This window comes from Podarcis filfolensis, assembly GCF_964270895.1.
Source record: "Podarcis filfolensis genome assembly, chromosome: 12".
Lineage (NCBI taxonomy): Eukaryota > Metazoa > Chordata > Lepidosauria > Squamata > Lacertidae > Podarcis > Podarcis filfolensis.
The window spans coordinates 38385359-38411815 of NC_139614.1; the positions used below are offsets into that span (position 1 = coordinate 38385359).

Sequence of the window (26457 nt, forward strand, 5' to 3'; positions counted from 1 at the left end):
TGATTGAGTGCTAAAATGCAGGTTTTCATGGGGAAAGCTCCACAGCAAAAAAATAAAGGGGTGCTGGGACATGGAGCTTTAAAGTACAGTATGGAAAGAGCAGAGGAAAGGTTGATAAGCCCAGAGAGTCCTGAAACAGCTTACTCTGAACCATTTTGGGGCATTCTTGGTTTGCCCTTCCTAATGTTTTAGCATGCTTAAGACAAGTAAAGTGGTTTACGGGGATCACTTGCCCTTTATGAAAGGGTGCAGAGGCTGAGCTTGAGTTTGAACATTAAACACAGGATTTTAAAATGAATGTAAAATGTGTTTCTGATTTTTTTTTAATCTACAAGTGATTTGCTCCACTACAGTATGTTTTGTATGTTTATCTTATCCCTTTTGAAAGCTGATCAAGGAAATTCAAACAACCATTACAATACATAGCATTTTTCACTGTGATCTCACAGTTTCCAAGGGAGATACGACATAGTGCTTTGCTTCTGCCTCTCCTGGGTCTTTTAAAAAGTGAGCTGAGCAGAGGGCTGTATTTGGAGTTCAGTCCTCACTGCCATTGGCTGCCTTCATTCCCAGGTCTGTATGCAATATAATTAACATTACGCTTTCTATATATTTTGCAGACTTTGGAGGTTAGTTAAGTATCATATTAGTTAACTTTGCATATCATGTTTAAAATTGTGAAGTTCATACCCCCCCCAGATTTTTAATATGGAAGACGTTTTTACCTTCATTACTACTTTGTACTTGCATATTTTATAATTTTATGCTATTCAGCGAAGTCTTTTTCCTTTATTACTACTTTGCATCAAAAATAACCATTATTACTCTTTGTGTTCAAATAAATTACATTGTTTTTGATCAGTTAATAAAGATGTACTTGTTTTTAATCAGGCGGGATTGGGCAGCTGGCTGAGGTAGGCGGAGACCTCCAGGTATCCCATCTGGGGAAGGCGAAGCCAAGCCTGTTCTAATGGTGCCACATAGGGTCCAGGGAGCTGCGCACGACCACGCAAAGGGTGCCCCCCATTTAATGTGGGGAGCATTCATTCTGACAAGAAGCAGAGACTGAAATGGAAACTATAGGTTTCTTTGTGCTGTTCCAAAAAACTGAGGCTGTGTACACATTAGTGGCTTAGACTCATAGAATTATAGAGCTGAAACGGCTCTTAGGGTCATCCAGTCCAACCCCCTGCAATGCAGGAATCTCAACTAAAGCATCCATAACAGATGGCCACCCAACCATAAAAGTTTGCCCTACCACCACTGCATTTCAAGTCACGGTTGCATGTTTCTGTGCACACCAGAGACGGGGCAGAGATGTCTTTATCCAATGTACATCACCTGTTTGGTCTCCCCATGTCTACAACCCCTCCCCCTCGCCACTTCTAATCATGAAGATGTCATTTGCACATGCACAATGTTGGTCTCAAATGCGCACACCAGCAGATCAAATTACAAAAGTAGCTTGGTGGGGTGGGGGTGCGGAGGAGGTGGCCTGTGTGTTTTTCTGTGCTTCTATGAATTGATGTTTGTGGGGTGTGGGGCAGAATGGATGAATAGGCTGCGAGTCACAGGGAGGAGGGTGGGGCAGGGAGAGGGAGCGTGGGGCAGGGGCGGAGGAAGGGGGTGCGATGGGGGCGGGTCGGCCCGGGTGTCACCACTGAGGGGGTGATAAAATGCCGGGCGGCACTCAGCGCAGGGCCTGCAGCGCACCCGAGCCACACGTCTCTCCTGGGAGTGACGCAGTGGCTTGGGCGTCCACAGGATCAGCGCTGCCCCAAACGGTCTGCCCACCACCTCCCCCTCAGCTGTAGGGCGGCTGAGTGGGAGGAGGCAGGCAGACTCCTTGGAGGCCCCGCAGGCGACTGTCCCCGCCCCCATGGGCGACTGGCCCCACCCTCCGGTCACAAGTGCTGCCCCAGGCGCCCGATTGGCTTGCTCCACCGCTGAGAGCAAGCATGAGGAGGGAAATAGAAATGGATAGCTGCTGACTGCTATGTGAGTCCCCCCACCAGGGGCGAAACTAGGCTTTATTTCACCCAGGTCAAAGACCCAGTTTGGCACCCCCCCATGCGCTTTTGCGCACACACACACACAGGCCGGGAGCCTCAATTGTGTCCCTCTGGAGGCTTCACCTGGGGCAAACAACCTGGCTAGTCCCCCCTGTAGCTACAGCTCTGCCCACCACCACCACTTTGCCCCAAGGGATGCAGCCCTCAACCCACACAAAGTTGATTACTTCTTATTTTAAAAACACACAGGGACATGACTGGCAATTATGCATTTAGCATCCTATCTAGTTTGACACTGAGGAATGCTTTCGGTTGGTAAGGGGACTGGTCAGGGTGGAGATGGCATATACAGTGGTACCTCGGGTTACATACGCTTCAGGTTACAGATGCTTCAGGTTACAGACTCCGCTAACCCAGAAATAGTACCTCGGGTTAAGAACTTTGCTTCAGGATGAGAACAGAAATCGTGCTCCAGCAGCGCGGCGGCAGGGGGAGGCCCTATTAGCTAAAGTGATGCTCCAGGTTAAGAACAGTTTCAGGTTAAGAACAGACCTCTGGAATGAATTAAGTACTTAACCCGAGGTACCACTGTACTGACAGCTGGATCTCTTTCTGTAGCTCCCTTAACATATATGAGTTGCAGCAACTGACCAGTAAAACCAATCTTCCTATTACAATATGGGACACTTATAATTATGATAGCGTTATCCACTGTGCTAAAAAAGTAATATTTATTTATCTTGCCTAGGATCTCATTATTTATTTGGTGGTCTGAGGCTGTTGCTTCTGCCATGACAATTTTATCTTTCTAAATCTTATTCATGTTTCATTAGCTTCTGCGATCTCTGACTGTTGAAAGACAGTGTACAAAACCACGTGCTGTTTACTTGCCAATTAAGCATGATACCTGTTCTGGTATAACCAGACAGCCTAGCCTGAATGTGTCTAGAAAATATGAAGAACAACTAAGGACTTTTGTACAGAGACTAAGGACTGGGGATTCATTGACAGTGTAACTGATAACTGATCCTTATAAAGAGCACATGGAACCTGGGAAATCCATGCCTAAGGTAGGTGTTATTAAACAGAGGAAGTATTTGTTGCAGAAACAAACAAAATGGAGAAGTGCATTAAAAAAAAAGCATGGGCTTTATTTATATGTGCTTGTGTTTGTTGTTGGTATATCTTAAATATGTAAACTGAATGCTTCAAGTTGTTCTCTATACTACTATTGTACATTATGTGTATGTCTTTCAAGCTTTTTGTTTATGTTAGTATCTGCTTATAATGTTTTGGGGTGTGTGTGTGTAATGTAGATTGAACAATTCAGTATTTTCTCCTTGGAAAAGATAACATTCTGTTCTGTAGCTGATTAATTTGAACATAACTTCCATTGACAATGTTTTGGAGAAATGGGCACCTAGGACCAGTTTGCCCCCATCACACATAGGTGGTGTATATATCTCTAATGCATGCACACCTCAAGTTATCTGAAATTATAAAGTCGTTGAGCAGTTAATATTTCACTTGTGTGTTTCTTACTGCTTGTAGAAACTTACAGAATGTGCTTTATTTACACCTACAAAGTTATTCAGCTGCTTTTTTCCAATGTGCCCAGGATGCTTTTATTGAAGATGGTTCAGTATTAGTTTTTCCATAATAAGATCTTCTTTTTGTTTTATCGGGAGGCATAACAATTGTTTCATAATTTCCATAAAGATATTGGGCATGATCCAGCCAAACTGAGTACCGGCACCTTTCTTTTCTTTATTAAAAGCACTGGTCTTAATGCTATATGATATACTTAGGATAAATATGCATATTTGCAGGCATATGTGTCCCAGAGAACATGAGCAAGTGGAATTACCCCTTAGCTGAAGCATGTTACTTCAGGAATTTCAAAGCCTGGCACCTTCATTACATATTTTTAGTGCCAGGTGAAAACATTCCTTTTCACCCAAGCCTTTTGAACTGTGTGGGGCAAGAGCGCCAGCTCCTTGGGTCCAAGGCACTGGGGGGGGGGCTGATCTTTTTTATAAGGAGCTGGGCCCCCTCACTGGTCAGATGACTCTCTCAATCCAGAAAAGGTGAGGGGCGGGGGATTGCTTTGTTTGTTATTACATTATGTACTTTTGTGTTTTTATATTGTAAACTGCCCTGTGATCCTTGGGTGAAAGTAGCTACAGTGGTACCTCGGGTTAAGTACTTAATTCGTTCCGGAGGTCCGTACTTAACCTGAAACTGTTCTTAACCTGAAGCACCACCTTAGCTAATGGGGCCTCCCGCTGCCGCTGCGCCGCCGGAGCATGATTTCTGTTCTCATCCTAAAGCAAAGTTCTTAACCTGAAGCACTATTTCTGGGTTAGCAGAGTCTGTAACCTGAAGCGTATGTAACCTGAGGCACCACTGTATATACATTTAATCAATAAATTATTCCGCACTTTCCAGTGCAATTGCCCATCAGTCCCCTTATCCCAAAATTCTACCTTTTCTGGTGTGTGTGGGGGGGGGAGTGTGTTTGTTGTGCAACAGCACCCTATCAACTTTAATTGTGCAGCCTGAATTTTTTGGTATGTGACGGAAGCCTATCCAGAAATAGCAAATCTGAAATAACCCCTGGTACAATTTTACAAAACTTTCCAGAGGCATCTGGTTAGCCACCGTCAGAAACAAAATGCTGGTGTGCAAACAGGAGAGCTTCCATGCTCTTCTGAAAACACCTTGTTTGTGTGGCAGCTGGGAGGATCCTCAGGCTCATTACGCTGTGACTACATTGTTAGTCATCAGTTAAAGGAAGAGACTCTGTGCATTCCATCTCAAAGGGAGGATGCCTCCGTCCTCTGCTCTTGCCCTGGCAGAACTGCTGCATTCCTAAACTGCTGGTAGCTGTTTCTGCAAACTGGTTCCGATAATCATCTCACGCCTTAATGTACTGATACTCAATTACGATTTGTCATTATAGAAAAATGGTCCTGGGGAGTAAGGAATTAAAATTGTTGTTTTAAATGTCAATAGCACAATGCAGAAATAGACCAGGTTGAAATTTCTGCAAAGGGCAAAGTATAGGCGCTTACACAACAATTGCTTAACATTAACAGCCTCTTGCAAACAATGCAAGTGTGAAATACTTCACAGAGGGATGGGATGTGAGTGGGATGTTTTTGTTTTTATTGGACTTTCTTCGATAGCTCCTAATAAAAGAGAAAAGCTCATTTTACACAGGAACGTCTTTTGTAAGGAGTAAAGTGAGTGCAGCTGCTCAATTTATATATCTAGGCCAGCCAAAACAGGATGTTTATAAACAGAAGCTGGAAAGAATTGGGGAGAAAACTCAAAAAGCTGGAGGCTTACTGTGTCTTATAAGAAGAAGTATGAAATCTAACCCCATAAAGACCAGATGACTACATTCCTCCCCAAATGTAGCTCTCTGCCCTTCAAATAATTAGGACCACTTCATTGTCTCACTTGATGACAGCCGATGTCCACAACAGGATTCTCTTTTGCTGTGAAGACTTAGCCATCTCTGGCTTCCTGTTTATTAAAAATTCATTCTGATTTGTTTGACAGGAGATTATACACTGGCTTTTCATTGAGCTTCCATTGTGATTTGTTTGCAGGGAATAAATAAATGAGGATAGATCCTGAGGTGGAAAGCATATCAGTACAGTGGTACCTTGATTCTCAAACTTAATCCGTTCCAGAAGTCCGTTCCAAAACCAAAGCTTTCCAAAACCAAGGCGCGCTTTCCCATAGAAGGTAAAGGTAAAGGTAGCCCTGCCCGTACGGGCCAGTCGTGTCCGACTCTAGGGTTGCGCGCTCATCTCGCTCAAGAGGCCGTGAGCCGGCGCCGTCCGAAGACACTTCCGGGTCACGTGGCCAGCGTGACGAAGCTGCAGCTGGCGAGCCAGCACCTGCGCAGCACACGGAAACGCTGTTTACCTTCCCGCTATAAAGCGGTACCTATTTATCTACTTGCACTTAGGGGTGCTTTCGAACTGCTAGGTGGGCAGGAGCTGGGACCGAACGACGGGAGCTCACCCCGCCACCTTCCCATAGAAAGTAATGCAAAATGGATTAATCTGTTCCAGACTTTTAAAAACAATCCCTAAAACAGAAATTTAACATGAATTTTACTATCTAATGATACAATTGATCCATAAAATGAAAGCAATAATCAGCGTACTGTACTATAAAATAAATAAGACAATTTTGTAGATGATAAAAATTAAAATTATTTTTTTTTCTTACCTGACATTGTTTGGATGGGGTTGTCTGTGTTATCCATTTCTGCAGTCACTCAATCAATCAATCAATCAATCAATGAGTAGCTGAACTGGGTTCCACACAGTCACAAAAACAAATTAACCAAAAAAGCCTCATAAACAAAAACGCAAAAGAAATAGCAAAAACAAAAGTACCAAACTTAATCTGTTCCGGAAGTCCATTTAACTTCTCAAATGTTCAAAAACCAAGGCACAGCTTCTGATAGGTGAAGGCGCCCCAGAAACAATAGCCGACAGCCACATCGGATGTTCGGCTTCCAAAAAACACTTACTTCCGGGTTTTTTGGCATTTGGGAACCAAGGCGTTTGAGCACCAAGGCGTTTGAGAACTAAGGTGCCTCTGTAATAGAAACATTTTATTTTATTTTTAAAAGGTTAGATGTTACGTGAGAGGCGCCAGGTTGCCCCCCAAGATTGGGGTGTGTGTGTCAGTGTGTGTTGCACCAGTCGCCCTCAACATTTGGGGGGGGCGCTGGGCCCCTTCAAACAAATATTGAGGAGGCTGAAGACACCTCCACCCCCTAGAATTGGCGTACCTGTGGTACGTCAAGTGTAAGTTACCTCACGCTCTCTAGAGCACTTTCCCCATTACAGTGGTACCTCAGGTTAAGCACTTAATTCGTTCCGGAGGTCCGTTCTTAACCTGAAACTGTTCTTAACTTGAAGCACCACTTTAGCTAATGGGGCCTCTTGCTGCTGCTGTGCCGCCGGAGCACAATTTCTGTTCTTATCCTGAAGCAAAGTTCTTAACTTGAACCACTATTTCTGGGTGAGCAGAGACTGTAACCTGAAGCGTATGTAACCCTAGGTACCACTGTATACTCCTTATTAAAAAGAGGTAAGAGGGATTTATTGTTTCGCCGCCCTGAGAAGTGTAGCGGCGTGAGGGGAATAAGGGTCTCTCGGCAAGCACCATTGACAGGATCCTTTGGGGGATGCTATGACAGTTTAATTGGGCAAGATTCTGCTTTAAATGTAAAGTGGAAGGTGGGGCCTTAGAATTCCCCTCAGTACTCACAGTCTGCCCCTCAGGAGAGTCTTAAGTCTCGAAACATTGACTTCCTCTTCAACAGCCAACTCATGTATGCATATCAATCTTTATGGAACTGCTTACTTTTCTTATACAGGATTTTGATGTCAGTCCTCTTTCTTTGACCTCCACAATATACCTTGAACTTTCCCTCCATCTGTGCTTGGTTGCCCAGGTGACCTGTAGGTTGCCGCCTGCTGTTCTGTTTGTTTATTGCAACAGGATCAAATCTGAATCTCAATGTACCTCAGAGATTGCTATATATAGTAAAAGGTAAAGGTAAAGGTACCCCTGCCCGTACGGGCCAGTCGTGTCCTACTCTAGGGTTGTGCGCCCATCACACTTAGCCGGGGGCCAGCGCTGTCCGAAGACACTTCCGGGTCACGTGGCCAGCGTGACGAAGCTGCTCTGGCGAGCCAGCACCAGCGCAGCACACGGAAACGCCGTTTACCTTCCCGCTATAAAGCGGTACCTATTTATCTACTTGCACTTAGGGGTGCTTTCGAACTGCTAGGTGGGCAGGAGCTGGGACTGAACAACGGGAGCTCACCCCGCCGCGGGGATTCGAACCGCCGACCATACGATCGGCAAGTCCTAGGCACTGAGGTTTTGCCCACAGCGCCACCCGCGTCCCTCTCAGATATATAGTACACACACACAAACACACATATTTATGAACTGATCTGCTCTACATCGAAGAATATTACTCTGCGGTCATCACAAAGGGTTGCTTATATTTCAAGGAGTAGTCACCAATTAAAAATAAATATATGGTGAACCGGGTTCGCGTCTCCGCTCCTCCACATGCAGCTGCTGGGTGAGCTTGGGCTAGTCACACTTCTCTGAAGTCTCTCAGCCCCACTCACCTCACAGAGTGTTTGTTGTGGGGGAGGAAGGGAAAGGAGAATGTTAGCCGCTTTGAGACTCCTGAAAGGGAGTGAAAGGCGGGATATCAAATCCAAACTCTTCTTCTTTTTCTTCTTCCTTCTTTTCCACAGGACGATTGCCTTATTCAGTGACCAACGCAAATAGAAAAATAAAATAAAGATGGCATCTGAGAATGAAATAGCTATTGTGGGTATAGGATGCAACTTTCCTGGAGGTAAGTCTTTGGGGGGGCGGAGTGATATAAGAAAGTTATCCATGTTTCTTTCACTATTTTTATTGTTCTATGGCATAAAGCTTTCTTGTGATTTAAAGTAAAAGTAAACTAAGAACTCAGCACTAGTTATTGACAGATACCAATATTTTAATTCTTGCTAGAAATATTTTTAATACTGTATGATCCTGTCATGAACATGGAGAAGTGAATGCCTGTGATATTATGAAGTCCACTAGAAATTCAGGTTTGTTATATGACAAATCTTGGAATTTTGCATCTCATCAATACTTTTTAAATGTCTGATCTAACTTCCACAACAAGCAGAATAGCACATATCAATTTAATTATGTATTTTGCCTTCCTGAACTTGGAATATGCTAACCTAAACCTTATGCCTTCACAGCTAGGTGGCTCTCATCTGCAAGATGCCATCCAAACAAACATGGTAACAGCTGAATGCAATTTTCATAGGAACATCATGCAGAAAAATTACAGACAGTATGATGAGATTGTGTGATTTAGGAAAAGGTCCAATTTTCTATGAAATTTGAAATTTTGTAGCACTTGAAATGCAAATTTAATTTGTATCGCATTTTGAAAGTTGTAATTCTCATTTAAGTTCAGATAAACTGAACAAGACAGGTTTGACATTTTGAAAACGGAAACAGTATATTTTAATACATCTAAAAATGTATATTTAAATCTTCATGCAACAGGTGAAGGAATTGACAGTTTCTGGAAAGTGTTAGAGAATGGCAGAAACTGCACTACAGAAATACCTCCAGAAAGATTTAACATTAGAGAGTGGTATGATCCAGGTGACGACAAACCAGGTAAAATACGAACAACTCATGCTGCTCTTCTTGATGAGTAAGTCATATATTTTGCTAATAAATCCTTCAGACTTTCTAAACTTGCAGATTTCCCCCTTGAAATGACTCGCTGATGTAATACTGTGTTATTATATGAACCTTTCAAAATATCTCAAAGTGCTGCGTTATAATGAATGCATTTCCACACTATGTGAGCTGCTTTGGGTGCAAATTTCATGCTGAAATTGTACACTATATGAACTTCACAAAAAATGTGATGTCATCATAATAATAATGTCCCTCCACATTCTGCTCATCAGCTACAATTTCGAGTGTGGGTATTAATCTCTTTTCCAACTACATAATCGGAAGGCCTTGAGGGCAGGACCCGTGCTGAGGTGGTGTTGGTGAGCAGCGTGAGCAGAGGCACATTTTAAGCCTCTTTGAGTTCTTTTTTCTGAAAAAGTGACTAGTTAATAATTGCCACAACAATAATAAATTCATTATCATCATTATTATTTCCTTACACTTTATACCCCACCTTCCATCATGGAATCAAAGTTCCAGGCATTCACCAACCCAGGTACATCTGGACCTGCTTAGCTTCAGTAAGGAGATGTCCCTAAGTGCCTTCAGACCAGATGTTGTCTCTATGCTCCTCCAAATGTCCCATAAATCACAGCCAGTGTGCCCAACAAATGCCTCATTCTTGCTTCAGATCATGCCCTGAGACTAAGGCAGCTATAACCCATTTTAGCACTGTTGTCTCCCACATGGGAGTTATCCTTATTCCCAGCGCTCTTTTTCTAGAAAAAGAGGTGGTGGAACTCACCATGAACACCTCCCTTGTCCTCTTATAATGGCAATGGCACCCACCTGAGAGATGCCAAACTGAGTTCCAGTGAGTTCTGGTGGGGGAGGGGGAGCCCTGATTATACTGCAGTGCAGCTTTTCCTGGTGCAATAGTTTTAAGCCATGGTGTTTCACTGGTATTTCCACCAGCTTCATACAGTGGTACCTTGGTTTAAGAACAGCTTAGTTTATGAACAACTTGGATTTAGAATGCTGCAAACCTGGAAGGTGTTTTGGTTTGTGAACTTTGCCTTGGAAGCAGAACATGTTCCGCTTCCCGTTGGGTGTGTTTCATTTGTAAATTGAGTCCCTGCTGCTATGGGAAAGCACACCTTGGTTTAAGAACAGACTAAGGTACCACTGTGCTATGAAATGACATGGGCACAGTGTCCTATTTGCTGTGTCCTATCTTGACAATTTATGTGCTGGAAGCTGTACGCCGGCTCCCTCGGCCAATAAAGCGAGATGAGCGCCGCAACCCCAGACTCGGTGACAACTGGACCTAGTGGTCAGGGGTCCCTTTACCTTTACCTTACAACATGTAGTCTTAGGCTTCAATGAATTTTAAGTAAATCTTATCAGAGCATGTTGGATTAAGCAGTATGTGAATCACACCGTATATCATGCCATACCTCCATTTAATTTTTTTAGATTGAATGCATTCGATAACAAGCTGTTTGGCATCAGCAATGAGGAAGCTGAGCGTATGGATCCTCAGCAAAAGTTACTCATGGAATGTACTTACAGAGCACTGGAAGATGCAGGAGTCACTCCTGAAAACATTAGTGGTACCAAAACAGGGGTTTTTGTTGGTAAGATAATAGTTATGATGCGGAAGATTTTGTATATTTACATTGCATACTATATATCTGCTTTAGAGGTGGCCACACAACGATTGGTAACACCACATCTATATGGGCGTTTACACCTGACAATTCCAAATAAAATGATGTCGGAAGACCCTAGATAATTGCTTTGTCAGAATTGACAATATTGGATAATATTGTTAGGCCTTTAAAATATGTCTTTCCAAGTAAGCTCCTAAATTCCTCTATTCCCCAGCAAAGGAAAAGGCCACAAGTTTGGTAATTTAAAAAGGTTTACTTACAAACTCATCCAATATTAGCTTCATGTACTTTTCCATACGTTCATCAGAAAACATTGCACAGGCAGGAAAACTTAGCTTAGTTACAAAGTGGTAAAAGTTCATAGATTTATTGGAATATGAACACAAGGGTGGCTGGTGAGAGCCATATGGCTGAGCTGGAACAAGCAGCTCAAACCTCCTCACACACTGAGTTTCCCAAGTGGATGGGACCATAAGCCTGATTACCTATCTCATCCCAAGGTCAGGGGAAGTGACATAGCTAAGCTTGGCAGAAGAGCTCACTCTGAGTTTTTAACCCCTTCAGGCATTAATTAAACTTAAGCATGTTGGTTGTGTGCGAGGCTGGTTATCAGATTTACTGTGAAGGGAAACTGAGATGGGGAAACACATGCTGCTTAAGTGCCTTAGAAGAAACACAGAATAAAAGTGAAATAATAAATAATTGTAGGATAGGAGGTGAAGAATAAAAACCAGTACTAGATGTAGATTTGAGTGTAAATTGACCTTAAAAACAAATGTTCTGTATTTACAGGCCTGATGAATCGAGACTATGAATCTATAACCAGCAGGGCAGTTGCTGAAATAAACCATTATGATGCCACAGGGGCAGCAATGAGTACAGCTGCTCATCGGATTTCATACAGTTTTAATTTGACTGGACCATCAATTGCCATTGATACAGCTTGTTCATCTTTTCTCTCTGCTTTGGACCTTGGTTACAAAGCCATTAAACAAGGTATTCTTGGTTACTAGGTTTCTTATGCATACCATTAACCGTGATTCCCAAACTTCCCCCACCCCCCCATAGACCACTTGAAAATTGCTGAGGGTCTTAGTGGATCACTAAATGATTTTCCTGTGTATTATATCAGCTGTAATGCACTGTGCTAGGTGGTGTATGGTTTTTATTTGTAAAGTGGAACCTCGGTTGTCAAACACTTCGGAAGTTGAACGTTGCGGCTTTCAAACGCTGACAACCCGGAAGTGAATGCTTCCATTTTTGAACGCGCCTCGGAAGTCGAATGGCTTCTGAGGTGCATTTCTCCATTTTTTCAGTGGATTTTGCTGACCGGCAATTGCGCCTCAGTTGTCGAACGTTTTGGAAGTCAAATGGTCTTCCAGAACGGATTACGTTCGACAACCAATGTTCCACTGCTTATGCCCTGCCTGATCCAGGAGAGGCTAGTTTAAAACTTGGAGATGAGAGACAAAGATATGCCCAACAAAGGATTTTGCAAGAGAAATCACCATGATGACACAGATGGTATCAACACCTCGTGGCTACGTGAATGAAATATCCGTTTTCCCCCTTTCATGATTTCAGGCTCGTTTTGTTTTTCTGTACCTTTGATATAGGAGACTGCGAATCTGCTATCTGCGGAGGAGTAAATTGCATCATAGAGCCTTGGAAGTTTGTATCTCTGAGTAAAGCAAACCTTTTATCACCTGACGGAATTAGTAAACCCTTCTCTAAACATGCAGGTGGCTATGGAAGAGGAGAAGGATGTGGCGTTCTTTTATTAAAGCCACTAGTAAAGGTAGGGTGTTTATACTGAACTCTCAATTTCCCAAATGTCCCAGGGATGTTAACTGGGTCTAGTGTGCTTTGGAAAGGAGAACACCAGAGACTTGCTGTCTTTGTAATATTTGCTTTTTAAAAAAATATGCCCAAGCAGAACCTAAGTGGAGGCAAACAGGCATTCCTTCAAGGTAGCACTGATGCTACTCTATCTCAAATCTCCAGAAACAGTTCCAGAAAGATTCTCTGCCTATGTCACTAAGCCTTCAAAATGGCCATCTACCTTTGGCTGCTGTTTCTTGGCATGATCCCCTGAACTAGAGGTTTTAACCTCCGAATTCTGATTGGTATCTAAATTAGAAGTTATTGGAGAGATTCCCAATTATCATGAGACTCTCTTCTAAACAGATACTATTTATTTATTATATTTATATCCTGTCTTTCTTTAAAGGAACTCAAAGTGGCATACATTGTGCTCTATCCTGTTATCCAATGACTGAAAGATGGTCATTGATCTAAAGCCACACAATTAGATTAATGACTGAAAGCAGATTTGAAACTTGATCTTCCCAGTACTAGTCTGACATTCTGATTACACCAGACTGACCCCTTAATTTACTCCCTAATGAAGTATTCCAAACCATTAACCAGAAAACAGTCCAACAAGAAATAGTTAGCCACTAAAAAATGCCTAACTGCCACATAATAATTACAAATTTCCCCACTATCCCTCGAAATAAATGGCTGGGATAACTTGCTGCTCTTGTACTGTAAGTAATGCTTACACCATGGTGCAGAAAAAAAGTGAATTCAGCATAAAGTTGTACATCCTACTGCCGTGCAGTAGGTCGTTTGGGATCATGTACTTTGGTAATTATATCACCAAAGCAACATGTCATGGGAAGTTACAGATGAGGAGAAGATTCAGTGTTACTGAAAGGTCCAAACACTGCTCTCAAACAAAATCGATCAGTGCTGTCGCTGTTAAAACAAATCTAAATATAATCATGCTGCAATAGTCACTTAATGTTTGATAACATTATGTATTCCTTTGTCCACAAATAGGCACAGGAAGAATTCAACAAAATATGGGGCATCATCAGCATCACGGCAATCAACCAGAATGGAAGTTCTGTTGCTCCAGGCATGCGATCATCTCAAGCAGCACAAGAGAAGTTGTTACTTAACATTTATCCAACATATATTGATCCTTCAGCTGTTCAGTACATTGAAACAAATGGTCTAGGAATCCCTACTGAAGATGCCACTGAAGCAGAGAGCTTAGGCAATGTCATTGGCAGAAAAAGGCCTCCAGATTTGCCCCCTCTCAAGATTGGCTCCGTTAAAGGGAACATTGGGCACACAGAGTCAGCTGCTGGGGCAGCAGGCTTAATCAAAGTTCTTCTCATGATGCACCATGGGAAGATAGTCCCATCCTTGCACTTTTCAGAGAGCACCAGCAGCATAAATACAGGGAAACTGAATCTCTCCATCCCAACAACAGTGGAGAAGTGGGAGGAGTCCAGGGATTTTGGCAGAGTTGCTGGGATCAGTTGTTTTGGATTTGGCGGGACCAATGCCCATGTGGTTGTCAAACAGTTTAAACAGGCCCAGGTTACCCTTCCAGTCAAAAGGCCCGTTGAATTATTTGTCATTTCGGCAGCTTTAAGAAGTTCTCTCAAACGGGTGATAGAAGACACGGCTAGGTACCTTAATACAAGTGACTCAGCGACACTCCCAAATCTGGCCTACACATCTGCTTGTAGAAGAAGTCACATAAACCACAAATACAGAAAAGCGTTTGTGGCATCCTCTCTCCAGCACTTACAGCAACAGCTTAATTCAACTGAAATGGAAACTGTTTCACGTAAAAAGCCTGCAGAATTGATCTTTGTGTTCTCCGGTAATGGTTTGCATTTCAAAGGGATATGTAGAATCCTGCTGAAATCTGAGCCCGTCTTCAGAGACAAATGTATTGAAATCAAGCAATTATTTCAACAGCTTTCACCCACTGGAATTTTGAATTTAACAGAAAGTGAGCACAATGATTTGCCCAGGCTTGAAGTTGCCCAGCCCTTACTCTTTACATTGCAGGTGGCCTTGGTTACACTCCTGCAACACTGGGGCATTAAGCCAATTGCTGCTGTTGGCTATTCAGTTGGCGAAGTAGCTGCTGCCCATTGTGCTGGCTTGATTTCCCTGGATGATGCTGTCAAAGTCATCTACCACAGGAGCAGGCTGCAGGCTAAAGTCACTGGAGGCAGAATGCTGGTGGTTGACAACATTCCCATTGCAGAGGTGTCAGCAGCCCTTGGTGCATATTCCGGGAAAGTCTGCGTTGCAGCATTTAACAGTCCTTTGTCTTGCACCTTATCAGGAGATGAAGTGTCTATCCATGACATTCAGAAAGATCTGGCTGAGCACTTCAGTAAAAGAAACATATTTCTTCATACTTTAGATGGGCCAGCTGCATATCACAGCCAAATGATGGATCCAGTACTAACAGAACTCTCAGAAAGCCTATCAGAATTAAAGAAAGGGAAGCCAGAGATTGAGCTAATTTCGACAGCAACAGGGAAGGCCATTTCAGATGGCGATTTTGTTACAGGCACCTACTGGGCCAGACAGGTTCGGGATCCTGTTTCTTTTGCAGAGGCCATAATGACATCAGTAAGAGGCAAGGACAACGTTGCATTTGTGGAAATAGGTCCTCAAAGAGCTTTGCAGAGATACATCGTGGAAACATTAGGGACGCAAACCAGAGTTTTTCATTCTTTGCAAACGGATAGGGAATATGTGACTCTTCTTAATCTAGTGAAAGATCTTTTTGAATTGGGATTGAATGTGAATTGGCAGCATTTTTATGAAGGTTATCAAAGTGTACCATCAGTTTATCCCAGGTATCACTTTGATCATCAGAAACTCATGCTGCATCAGAAAGCAAACAGCAGAGGCGTAAGCTCAAGCCATTCTTTAATTTGCAGTATAAATAAGGACAACTCAGAATTCATTTGTTCTATCTCTGAGGCTCTGAAACCACATTTATACGAGCACAAGAACTACTGTGCTGCATTAATTCCTGTAGCTGTTTTGGTGGAACTTGCTCTGGCAGCTGTGATGACGAGCTCAAGGCCAAAAGTACCCTTAAGTTATTGTCAAATGAATATATTTTTCCCTGCACCATGTGTTTTAAATGAAAATCTCCATGCTTTGAAGATAAAGGTTGAGCCACAACAGACAGTGTCAAAGTTCAGAATACAATCAGGTTCAGCTAATACAGTTTATGCTTCAGGACAAGTCAGAAAGAATCCTGAAACTTCAATTGAAGAAAAGAATATTTCCTTAAAAGACATTTTTCAGAGGTGTAGATCTGTTGTTAGCGAAGATGAGGTTTATGAAACATTGGCTCAGTCTGGATCCAACTATGATGCTACTTTCAGGCAGCTAAGTAATGTATTTTATTGTGAAGACTTGAAAGAAGCTGTGACAACTGTTACAGTGAAGAGACAAACAGTAGAAGAAATGTATGAGTATTATATCCATCCAGTCCTTTTAGATTGTTTTCTGCAAATGGTAGGTATTCTGGCTGCAGTTACTTCCAATAACAAAGTAGTTTTACCTTCTGGTATAAGTAGTCTTGCAGTTGCTCGATCATTGGAAGAGGAAATGATTATATATTTAAAAACAACCAAGTCCACTGACAATTTCTTAGAGTTTTGTGGATGCTTCACAGATAAACAAGGCTCCGTTCTGGTAGAACTGAGATGTGTTCAAATTAATTTGGTACAGGAAATTCCCAGGAAAGAAAATGAATTGTTGTTTGAAAATCAGTGGAAGGAAATAACTTCTGATCAAGCAATGCATAATCTGCCCAAAGCACCTCGAGTTGTGGTGTTTGCTGACAAATTTGGAATATCGCAGCAGCTCAAGAATTACTTACATAGCGAGTCTAGATTTGTTGCGTATCAGGAATGGGAGAAATTGTTGGCAGCTAAGAGAACAGATACCTATACACAAAGTAAGATTAATATGGAACTGCAGGGATATGATGATGTTCTGTTTATGTGGGGCATCCAAAAACTGAATGAAAATTTGCCAGAGAAAGTGGTGAAACATTCAGTAAGATGCTGTGAGGCATTTCGCCAAGTTGTTATTGCATTAAAGGAGAAGAAGTCCCATTGCTCCATTACAGTAATCACTTACAGGACATCAGAAAGGAAAGTAGACCATATAAACACTGGCTTTGGTTTGTATGGCATGGCTCGAACATGTATGGTTGAAGTCCCGGAAATAACGTTTCAGATTATTGACATCAGCTCTACAAATGCAATAGATATCTCGGCTTTAGCTGATGTTTTAGTAAAATATAAAGCACAGGATTATCCAGAAGTCTGGATTGATGAGGGACGAATTTATAGTTCTGAAATTAGGCGCACACAGATTGAACCCACAGCCTTCAATACACCTTCCCACCCACTTCAGAACTCAGACTTCTGCATTTTGTATACAGGAGATCCATACTGTATGAATGATCTGTCAGTTAAAGTTGCCAACTCACGTACTCAACTTGGCAACCACAGTGTTGAAGTTCAACTTGAAAAAATAAGCATCCACTCAGAAGACTATTTCCCTGTTAGCGTGTCCAGCTGCAAGTTTGGGAAAACGTTGTATTGGAATTCAGATACTATAGATAAACACAAGCTATTAGCTCTAGACTTTACTGGCACTGTAACAGCAACAGGTAGTGAGGTGAAAAAGGTAAAAGTGGGCGATCATATTGCTTCATGTTATCCGGTTTCTGCAGCGTCAAGAATTAATATTCCAGAAACAGTTTGTTTCAGTACTCAAAAATTTCCATGTTTCAGAAATATACCATGCACTTCGTTCTTCTGGGTAGCAAGGGAGATTTTTCATCAAACGCTGCCAGTGCCAAAACATAATGAAATATTAGGTATTGTTTGCACTGAGCCTGAGTCAGTTTTGTGCAAAGTGCTTACTTTTTCAGCTCAGGAATTAGGTTGGAAAATAATAGTTACAAACCATACAACTGGTCTATGGCAACGTGTTAATCAGTGCAATGCCCTTATTTTTCTACCTCCACTAAATGGACTATTTAAAGAGGGCCTAAGCTGTCTTTTCCATCTCCGAGATGTTGTACTGGTTTATGGCAATGAACAACCAGAATGTTTGAGGTATCTGGCTGGGAGTGATCATGAAAATATCCATATTCACACTGTCAGTCTTATCCGCATTTTCCAGAAAGCATATCTGATACGATCTCAGAAGGAGATGTATTGTTGGCTGAAGTCAATGAATATGAAACAATTAAAACATATTGCATATTTCATTTTTCAGCAAGCAGGAAAGGATCTGAGGCCTGATGCTGCCGCATCCTATTTCAACTGCAAGAATGTCCCAGTTGCAGTACTAAAAAGTGATGAGGAAGACAGCAAGATATCAGATATACCCGAGACTGAAACAGACAGGAGAATGTTTAAGCAGAATGCAGTTTATATAGTCGCAGATGAATTCACTAGGCTTGGCTTAGAAACTGTAAAATTTGTAGCTCAGAATGGAGGCAGGTGCATTGTGCTACTTTCACAGAGGAATCCAAGCACCGAGGAGCAAAAAGAAATAAATGCTATCCAGGATCACTGTGAAGGGAGCAGAATAGTCAACTTGCAGTCTAACATTGTTTGCAGTTCAGAGGTTGAGAAAGCTATCAAGTCAATCAGTAAATTTTTCCCAAACTCTCCTGTTAAAGGTGTATTCCACAGTGCTATGGCTTTACATGATGGGCTTCTTGAAACCCTCAACATGTCTAACTTTGAGGAAGTTTTAAATCCAAAGGTAGCAGGGGTAATCAATCTTCATCGTGCCACGCAAGGAAGGGAGCTTGACCACTTTGTATGTTATTCTTCTATTTCATCATTTCTTGGAAACGCAACACAGTCCAACTACGCAGCTGCCAATTCCTTCCTGGATCTCTTCTGTCATTACAGGAGAAACAGTGGCCTTCCAGCGCAGTCCATTAACTGGGGTGCTTTAAATCTTGGAGCCTTGCAAGATCAACAACACTATCAAAATTATAGGTTACAAACGAAAGGAATAGAGGATCTGCAAGTGAACGAGATTCATGAATATCTAAAAAGAAGCTTAATTCTGGATAAACCTCAGCAAGCTGTGTTAAAATTCAATTTTCAAACTTTAACTGATCATGTTTTATCTCAAAATTTGTCGCTGAAGAGTCGCTTTTATGAACTTGTTTCTGAAGAGGCAGGTGGTAATCCTGAGCTTGCTGGTGAAGCTGGATTCAAAAACTACTCTCTAAATGAGCCTGTAGATTATGCAATCACACTTTTGAAAAGCCTGGCTAAAACAATCCCTGTTGATCTTTCAATGCATACGCCACTTTCATCATTGGGTGTAGACTCTACATTAGCCTTTACTCTACAGAATCGTATCTTTACGGAAAGGAGAGTGGAAATACCTCTCACAAAACTACTTGATCCTCAGTCCACTGTGTCAACTTTAATCTTATACTTGAAAGAAAATTCTGACACAACCGATTCTCACGGAGCTGAAGGTACTGATGTTGGAAGCTGGTTGTAGAAATGCATTTCCAGGAATTATACTAAATTATCAGTAATGGCTTAGTGTTCAGGGTTTGTTTTTTGCAGTTCAGAACCTCAAAACCCCTTGATCGCCACGGTACTACTAGTCCCCAAAATGGAAACCTCTCTCTATACAGGGCACGTTCTGGCCATGCCTATCACCACAGTCTGACGGGTAAGACGTAGGCACAGTAGGTGGCTTGTGGTAGAAGATATAAATGCATATGACAAATGGAACAAGTCCAATGTCTTTTCAGTTCGGTGCACAATACAGAATTTCTGTTTAGCTACGAATTTCTGATTGTGCAAAACAGACGTATCTGTATGTAACACCGCAGGCCAACACAGACCTACCTGGCATGAAGCTCAGTTGAAAAAAAATGGTGTTTATTTCTAAGTAGGCATGTAGAGTGTTGCTCTGGAGGCATGCCTATGATTGCAGCCTTCAATTTCTAGCATTCAATTATTTAAGTACAATTGATCTTTATTTTTTGTTACTGTTATTTGCTAGGTGGAATATGAATTATATGGGAAATGTATTGATTGTAACTTTAGTACAGATAATTAATTTGAATGAAGATTTATAATGGGGTCTTTATGCAAAACATATCCTAATTTGTATTAATAAACTCTTGTGTGGTTCTAATATTTGTATTGGCCTAGGAACAGGAACAGCAATGCTTGTGGATGTGTGGAAATCAAAAATAACTTCAGGGCACATGTATTGTGGGGGAATTCTGTATTCGGAATTATGGAGCTACTGTATGTACTTTCCTTACTTGTAAGATAAGAGAGGGAGGTCCAGCAGCAGCTGTTTTAACCAGCTGTCATTGAAAATCAAGCCTCCACATCATGTCAATTGACTGAATTCAAATTCAAACCACAGAAAAATTGTGTGTGTACACAAGACAGGAATTCAGAAGAGGCCAAGAAGACACCATAACGGCAACAAAATGGGACAAGGACCATTTTCAAAGATGCTACAAAGGTTAGAATCAGATTTTTAGATGATGAGACAGAAGGTAGACACAATATGCTTGGAGAACACAACCAAACTCTCCCTCCTCCACCCCAGCCACAACATTCAAAAACACCCTCCCAACTCACACATGAAAACAAAGTTGACCACAGCCAAAACAAGCAACCATACCCTAGGCAAACCCCAACTTCTCTCACCACCAAAGGAACACAAGCGAATAGAACCTGCACAAACGATGCTGACACAAAACCCCACACATACATTAAGTAAAATAGAAACATCCCCACCCCACCCACCATGGCCCCCTCCACCTCTTCCCCCCTTTTCTTCCTAATGTAACACTAATGTCTCAACAAATGAAACTGACCTGTAGAAAAGGTAACTCGAAAAAAAGAGACATCGCACATATTTTTGTAAACCAAGAAATCTTAAAAAAAATACATTAAAAAAAGAAATAAAAAAAGAAAAGAAAATATGACACAAGCAAAACTTGATATATTGTACATTTTGGGTGCTAATATCAGAGCATCACAGAGAACATAAGAGATTCTACCTTAGTAGGCCCCTACAGATCTGGGATAAGGAGGGGTACCCACTTCAATGGGTGGTATTTCCAGGCAGGTTTGAAACGTGGCTCAACTGAAAGGGGTTTTGAGGCGCTGTCAATCAGTGGAATGTTGGTGCCTGAAATATCCTAAGCAAACTGCTGTGTTCAGGGCTTTGCAACACCTGACAATCAGCTAGTGCTCTGTAAGACCCATGTGGGCAAAAGGGCCACCTGATGTAATCGTGATGTCAGTGGTCCTGCTCACTTTCCAAAGTTGGCCCGCAATTGGTGGGAGAGAGAACACTGAGGAACAATAATAATAAATTTTATTTATACCCTGCCCCCCCAGCCAAAACTGGGCTCAGAGTGGCTAACATCAAATATATGACATATTACCATAAAATCAAGCAATCAATTAAAATACATCTTACCTCCTAAAATCAAGTCAGAATCAAAGTAAAATCCAATCAGATGGCAGCCCACAAAGTAAGGATGGGGACCTTAAATGCTCACCAGGAAGAGCCCACAACTGTCCTCTAGGTACTTAGTTCCATTATCGAACTGCTCTCATTGTAATATTGTCATGTTTACATTAGGCGGTTTCATAATACAGTATTTGTATCTGACAAAGGAACTCCTCCAGCATTGGAGCTCTGGGCACTGACTGGAAGCTGTCTATTTGGCATTTTACTACAAAAGCCGAAGAAAGTTAAGAACACAGGAATAAAAATGAGACCGTGAACAGCCCCAAACAAGATCACCAGAAACATTATCTTAAAAAAGGTTCTGAAGATGTAAGAGGATGCCATGGAGAGTACAATAACTCCCAAGATAGTGGAAATAGCTCCCTGCGTAACAGGGTAGCCAAGGTGGTACAAAGCATCCACAGCCTTGTCATTCACTTTGTGTTTCTCACTGGCAACAAAAGCATAGGAAATATGGGCTGAGAAGTCTACTGAAAACCCTATGCAAATCACAAGGTTGATCATGGATATGGAATCAAGATTCACATTCCAGAAGGACATGAAACCAGCTACACCGACAATAACAGAGGCAACAGCAAAGGTTACCCACAAAGAACAAAGAGGGTTGGGAATGAATAGTAAGGAAATGAGTAGCATGGCTCCAGCAGCAATCACAACATTTTGAACTGTGTTCTGAACGATCACAAGATATTGATCAAAGTAAATAAAAGCTGGATGATAAATCATTAATGGTACCTTGCAGTCCTTAGCAAGACCTCTCAGCTCATTTAAAAGACTCCTCTCATCCACTGCAGTAGTAACATTGACTGTCTGTATGAAAAAACGTGACGCTAATATTTCTGTAGCAATAACATTAACATCCCACTTGAAGTCTGGATTAATCCCAAAAAGGGTGGCTAAATTGTCAATGAAAAGCCTACGGTCATCTATATTGAAAGACATACGTTTAGCGACATCTTGGTAAGTTCTCAACCAGGACACTGATAAATTCTTGTTGATGTAGGATGAGCTTTCTAGTGCATTCATACAGTTTTCAACATCTGCACGGACAGATGAATCCCAATAAGCTTTGCTTTCAGTAACAACCACCATAACCCTTGGGCCGTATTCTGAAAAATATTCCTTTTCCCATTCATAATACTGGATGACATAAGAATTGTCACTAGCTAGATTTCGAAGATCTATACCTTCTTGGACTTGAGTGCAGCCAAAAATACTACTACCCAAGTATATGAGATAAAGGACTACCACAAGCACCTTGGTCCAGCTGTGCATAAGGAAGGGACCGTAATACTTTCTAAAGAATCCATTCATGGGGTGTTCAGTCTCTGCTCCAGTGGACTCATCAAAAGACCCTCCTACACAGCACATGTTATATGTGCAGCCCTGAGAATCCTGAGGCTCATTGTTCACTTTCATGAATGTGAGCCAGTGTCTGTTGCTTTCTTCTCGTCTCCCATTTAAAGCAAGAATGGCCCCAAGAAATGTCAGGCTATATAAGTAGCAGAACACAAAGGCTGTTCCTGTGTAGATGCAAAATGCCTGAACGGACTGGAATGAAGTTGCAATTCCAATGTAGAAGGCTAAAACGTCCGTGAGGGTCGTGATGGTAATGGACACAGCTGCTTCTCTGTAGGTGTCAGCCATTCGATCTCTGACACTGTCCTTCACTTTAGTCTTCTGCCAGCAAGACACCAGGATGAACATGTCATCAACACCAACCCCTGAAGAACGGCAAATATATAACATATTAGTTCCTATATGTCATACGAGAAGAGAAATACAGTGATATCTTGAAACTCGAATGGCTTGGCTCCCGAAAAAAAAAAAGGCTCCTTAACGTCGCAAACCCGTAGATATGTAAGAGAATTTTCACCCATCACCATACTTAAATATATTAATGAAAAGCCCAAAGGAGAAGTCAGGAGGAATGTGTACATTTGCTCACTTACCAAGGATAAGAAATGGCGAATTTGCAACTGTGACAACAAACGGCACCCCACAAAAGAGCAGCAATCCAAAGCTGCTGACGACAGATAAGCCTGCTGACAGCACCCCAAAAGCTGCAACCCACACTTTTGTCCGTACACAGTCCAGCCTGGAAAACATATTAAGAAGATTCTAATTCGATTCAGAGTATCACGGTACACGTGCTAATCCCCCCTCCCACTGAACCAAGCTAAACCCGTTAGCACCAAATGGATCGGCTATGCATGCACTGAAGCTGTGTGAAGCTTTGTTTTGAAGCTCTAGTTGCACAAAATATCTCAAAAAAGGATGCAAGCTTCCAAGCTCCCCAGAATGCTTCATCAGCTAGACAGTAAACAAACTAAGGAGGGGGGAGAACAAAGTTGGCTGTTGGTAAGGCCATTGAGTCTGCATTCTTCGATGGAATGTGGGAAAGATGGCAGACATTCAGATGAAGCTTGGTAGATCTACTACCTCCTCTTAAGCCTGCATACCCATGATACCTAATAATAATAATAATAATAATAATAATAATAATAATAATAATAATGATTTATTATTTCTACCCCACCCATTTGGCTGGGTTTCCCCAGCCACTCTGGGCGGCTTCCAACAGAAGGTTAAAAATACATTAAAACATCAATCATTAAAAACTTCCCTAAACAGGGCTGCCTTCAGATGTCTTCTAAATGTCATATAGTTGTTTATTTCTTTGACATCTGATGGGAGGGCGTTCCACAGGGTGGGTGCTACTACCGAGAAGGCCTGGTTCCCTGTAACTTCGCTTCTTGCAGGGAGGGTACTTCCAGAAGGCCCTCGGCGCTGGACCTTAGTGTCCGGACAGAGCAATGGGGGTGGAGACACTCCTTCAGGTATCCAGGACCAAGGCCGTCTAGGGCTTTAAAGATCAGCACCAACACTTTGAATTGTGCTCAGAAATGTACTGGGGGCCAATGTAGGTCTTTCAAGACCAGTGTTATGTGGTCTTGGTGGCTGCTCCCAGTCACCAGTCTAGCTGCCACATTCTGGATTAGTTGGGAGTTTCTGGGTCACCTTCAAAGGTAGCCCCACATAGAATGCGTTGCAGTAGTCCAAGCGGGAGATAACTAGAGCATGCACCACTTTGGTGAGACAGTCTGCGGGCAGGTAGGGTCTCAGCCTGCGTACCAGATGGAGCTGGTAGACAGCTGTCCTGAATTGACCTGCACCTCCATGGATAGCTGTGAGTCCAAAATGACTCCCAGGCTGTGTACCTCCTCCTTCACAGACACAGTTGCCCCATTCAAGACCAGGGAGTCCCCCATACACTCTCACAAAATGAAAAGATAAAAATGATTTCCCTTTCCTCAGCAATTACCTTGAGCATGAGATAATTGAGAAGGTTATTGTTAAGGTATACGTGATGGAAAACAAAGGGACCACTTCCTTAGTATTTTTTTCAAACTCTTCTTGTCTGGACAATGAAGTAAAATAAGCCACCTGCCATAGGGAGCGGGGGGGGGGGGGGTGGAGGAGAAGAGAAGGTCACATGTTAAATATTTTCTCTCGCTTAATATATAAATCTAAATGCTCACAAGAGTATAAAGATAGGGTGCAATTAGCAGAATATAAGTGGGACCTGAAATAAATTTTGCAGCATGGAGTGTTCCTGCACAGGGGCCCAGGATAGCAAACAATAAAAACATCCTTAAAACAATTCCAATACAGATGTAGACTGGGAAAGATCTCTACTTGCTAAGCGCAAGGTTCTTCAGCAGGCACTTAAAAGACAGCCGATACAGCGTCTGTGTAATATTCAAGCAGTGGGGAGTAATTCCAAAGGACAGGTGTCACAGCACTAACGGCCCAAGTCCTACACTGTGAGGAACAGACCTCCTGATCAGGTGGTATCTGCTGGAGGCCCTCAGTGACTTGACTTGCCATATAAGGGGTGAGGTGCTCTTTCAAATAGCCCTTCCTAAACAGTGCAAGACTTCATACACCAAGGGTTCAAGTTAGCCAGCCATGCCCTCTTTGAGAATAATTCATTTCACTCCGCATCCCACTGGACACTCAACATTCTGAGGCCGCCCAGCAATTCTCAGTCTTCATTAAGCTGCTTGGTTGGGTTGGCTGAACAAAATCTCTAATGCCTCGAGTCACCAATGTGTGCACAGCCTATGACTGGCAGAAGCTTCAGCTGAGCACCACTGTCTGGCTTCAAACTTTTAGAGACAACCACTAGTTTACATAACTTTTAAAATCTATCCATTTGCTCATGCTTTGAGTCACTGAGAATATAAATCCAATATTGCATACATGCGTACATACATATATATGTGCAAAATTCATGAAAGATTTAAGAATTTTACGAGCAATATGGGCTTTATTAATAAATGATGGCTATTTAAGTACCTTTCCTTACAAAGTACTTAAGAGAGCTTCACCGAGGATAATAATACCGATGGCAACCAGTCATGATGCTATTCCATGTCTCCAGCTTCAGAAGCAGCCTGCCTCTAAGTACCAGAGTACTAATTGCTGAGAAACAAGAGCAAAAGAGGGACACAATCCTCATTTGTGGGTTTCCCATGAGCATCTGCTTGACCATTATGGGTGAAAATGTTGCTTTGGTCTAATCCAGCAGAGCTCTGAAATTATTGTGCTCACCAACTGAAGGCCTTGAATCCACTTATTTTAGGACTAGTCTCGAGTTGTACAGAAACTAGTAGCGCTGAGAACTGAATTAACTTTCAACCTGGTATTCCCCACCTCTCTGTTAAAAGTTTATTGGAGCAGGAAGAGGAAAAAAGAATTCTGCGGGAAGCAGCATGGAACTGAACAATTGTCTCTTTATTTTCCCCTTTATCTGGGGGTGGGCAGGGCAGGGAACAGAAGCCGTTAGTCGTCCTGTTAGGCCTGCCAGTAAAACTAACCAAATGTTGAGGATTGTGAGGGAGAAATCCCATTTCTGATGAAAGATACATCTTCCATATATTGTTTAAATGTGCGTATTATACCCCACCTGATATTTATAATAAAATAATTGTCCAAAGGAGGCAGGATAATTAACTTTAAAACAAAGATAGCCTTTCAATAAAATGTCAGGCATTGATGTCTGATTGGATGCTGTAGCAGAAGGCCTAAGTTCAAAGCAATGAGTTCTG

General features: G+C 42.1%; 2 protein-coding genes across 7 annotated transcripts in view; one reads left to right on the top strand and one right to left on the bottom strand.

Annotated features, from left to right (window-relative positions):
• The window catches only part of LOC310745980 (patched domain-containing protein 3-like), a 68185-nt gene that overhangs the window by 38432 nt on the left and 3296 nt on the right, over positions 1-26457 (bottom strand). The window contains exons 2-4 of one of the 3 annotated variants that reach the window (XR_014540463.1): positions 24669-24790; positions 23296-23441; positions 21046-23067 (exon numbers count right to left, since the gene is read on the bottom strand). Coding sequence is in view for 2 of the 3 variants with exons in the window: in XM_083579447.1 (XP_083435573.1) it covers positions 21461-23067; positions 23296-23441; positions 24669-24790 (1875 nt within the window). In the remaining variant the exon portion in view is untranslated. Of the gene's footprint in view, positions 1-20719; positions 23068-23295; positions 23442-24668; positions 24791-26457 lie in introns of those variants that run through there. The other 2 variants (XM_083579447.1, XM_083579448.1) reach the window with 2 other exon arrangements.
• On the top strand, positions 1476-19975 carry LOC310745914 (mycocerosic acid synthase-like). Of its 4 annotated transcripts, none has more exons than XM_083579138.1 (7): positions 1476-3082; positions 8324-8427; positions 9144-9297; positions 10743-10903; positions 11732-11935; positions 12556-12737; positions 13784-19975. In XM_083579138.1, the coding sequence occupies exons 2-7, from the start codon at positions 8373-8375 to the stop codon at positions 19328-19330; spliced, it is 6303 nt and encodes a 2100-aa protein (XP_083435264.1). In that variant the 5' UTR covers positions 1476-3082; positions 8324-8372; the 3' UTR covers positions 19331-19975. The 4 variants fall into 4 exon arrangements, with proteins under 4 accessions (XP_083435264.1, XP_083435266.1, XP_083435265.1 ...); XM_083579140.1 differs by having other exon boundaries at positions 10743-10879; XM_083579139.1 differs by lacking the exon at positions 1476-3082 and having other exon boundaries at positions 8311-8427.

What these genes read in the sequence shown, in the direction of transcription:
- LOC310745914 (XM_083579138.1), top strand. Translation starts at nt 8,373, where the DNA reads ATGGCATCTGAGAATGAAATAGCTATTGTGGGTATAGGATGCAACTTT. An exon ending in AGGATGCAACTTTCCTGGAG is followed by an intron (nt 8,428 to 9,143) that starts GTAAGTCTTTGG and finishes TTCATGCAACAG; the next exon opens with GTGAAGGAATTGACAGTTTC. An exon ending in TTACAAAGCCATTAAACAAG is followed by an intron (nt 11,936 to 12,555) that starts GTATTCTTGGTT and finishes CCTTTGATATAG; the next exon opens with GAGACTGCGAATCTGCTATC.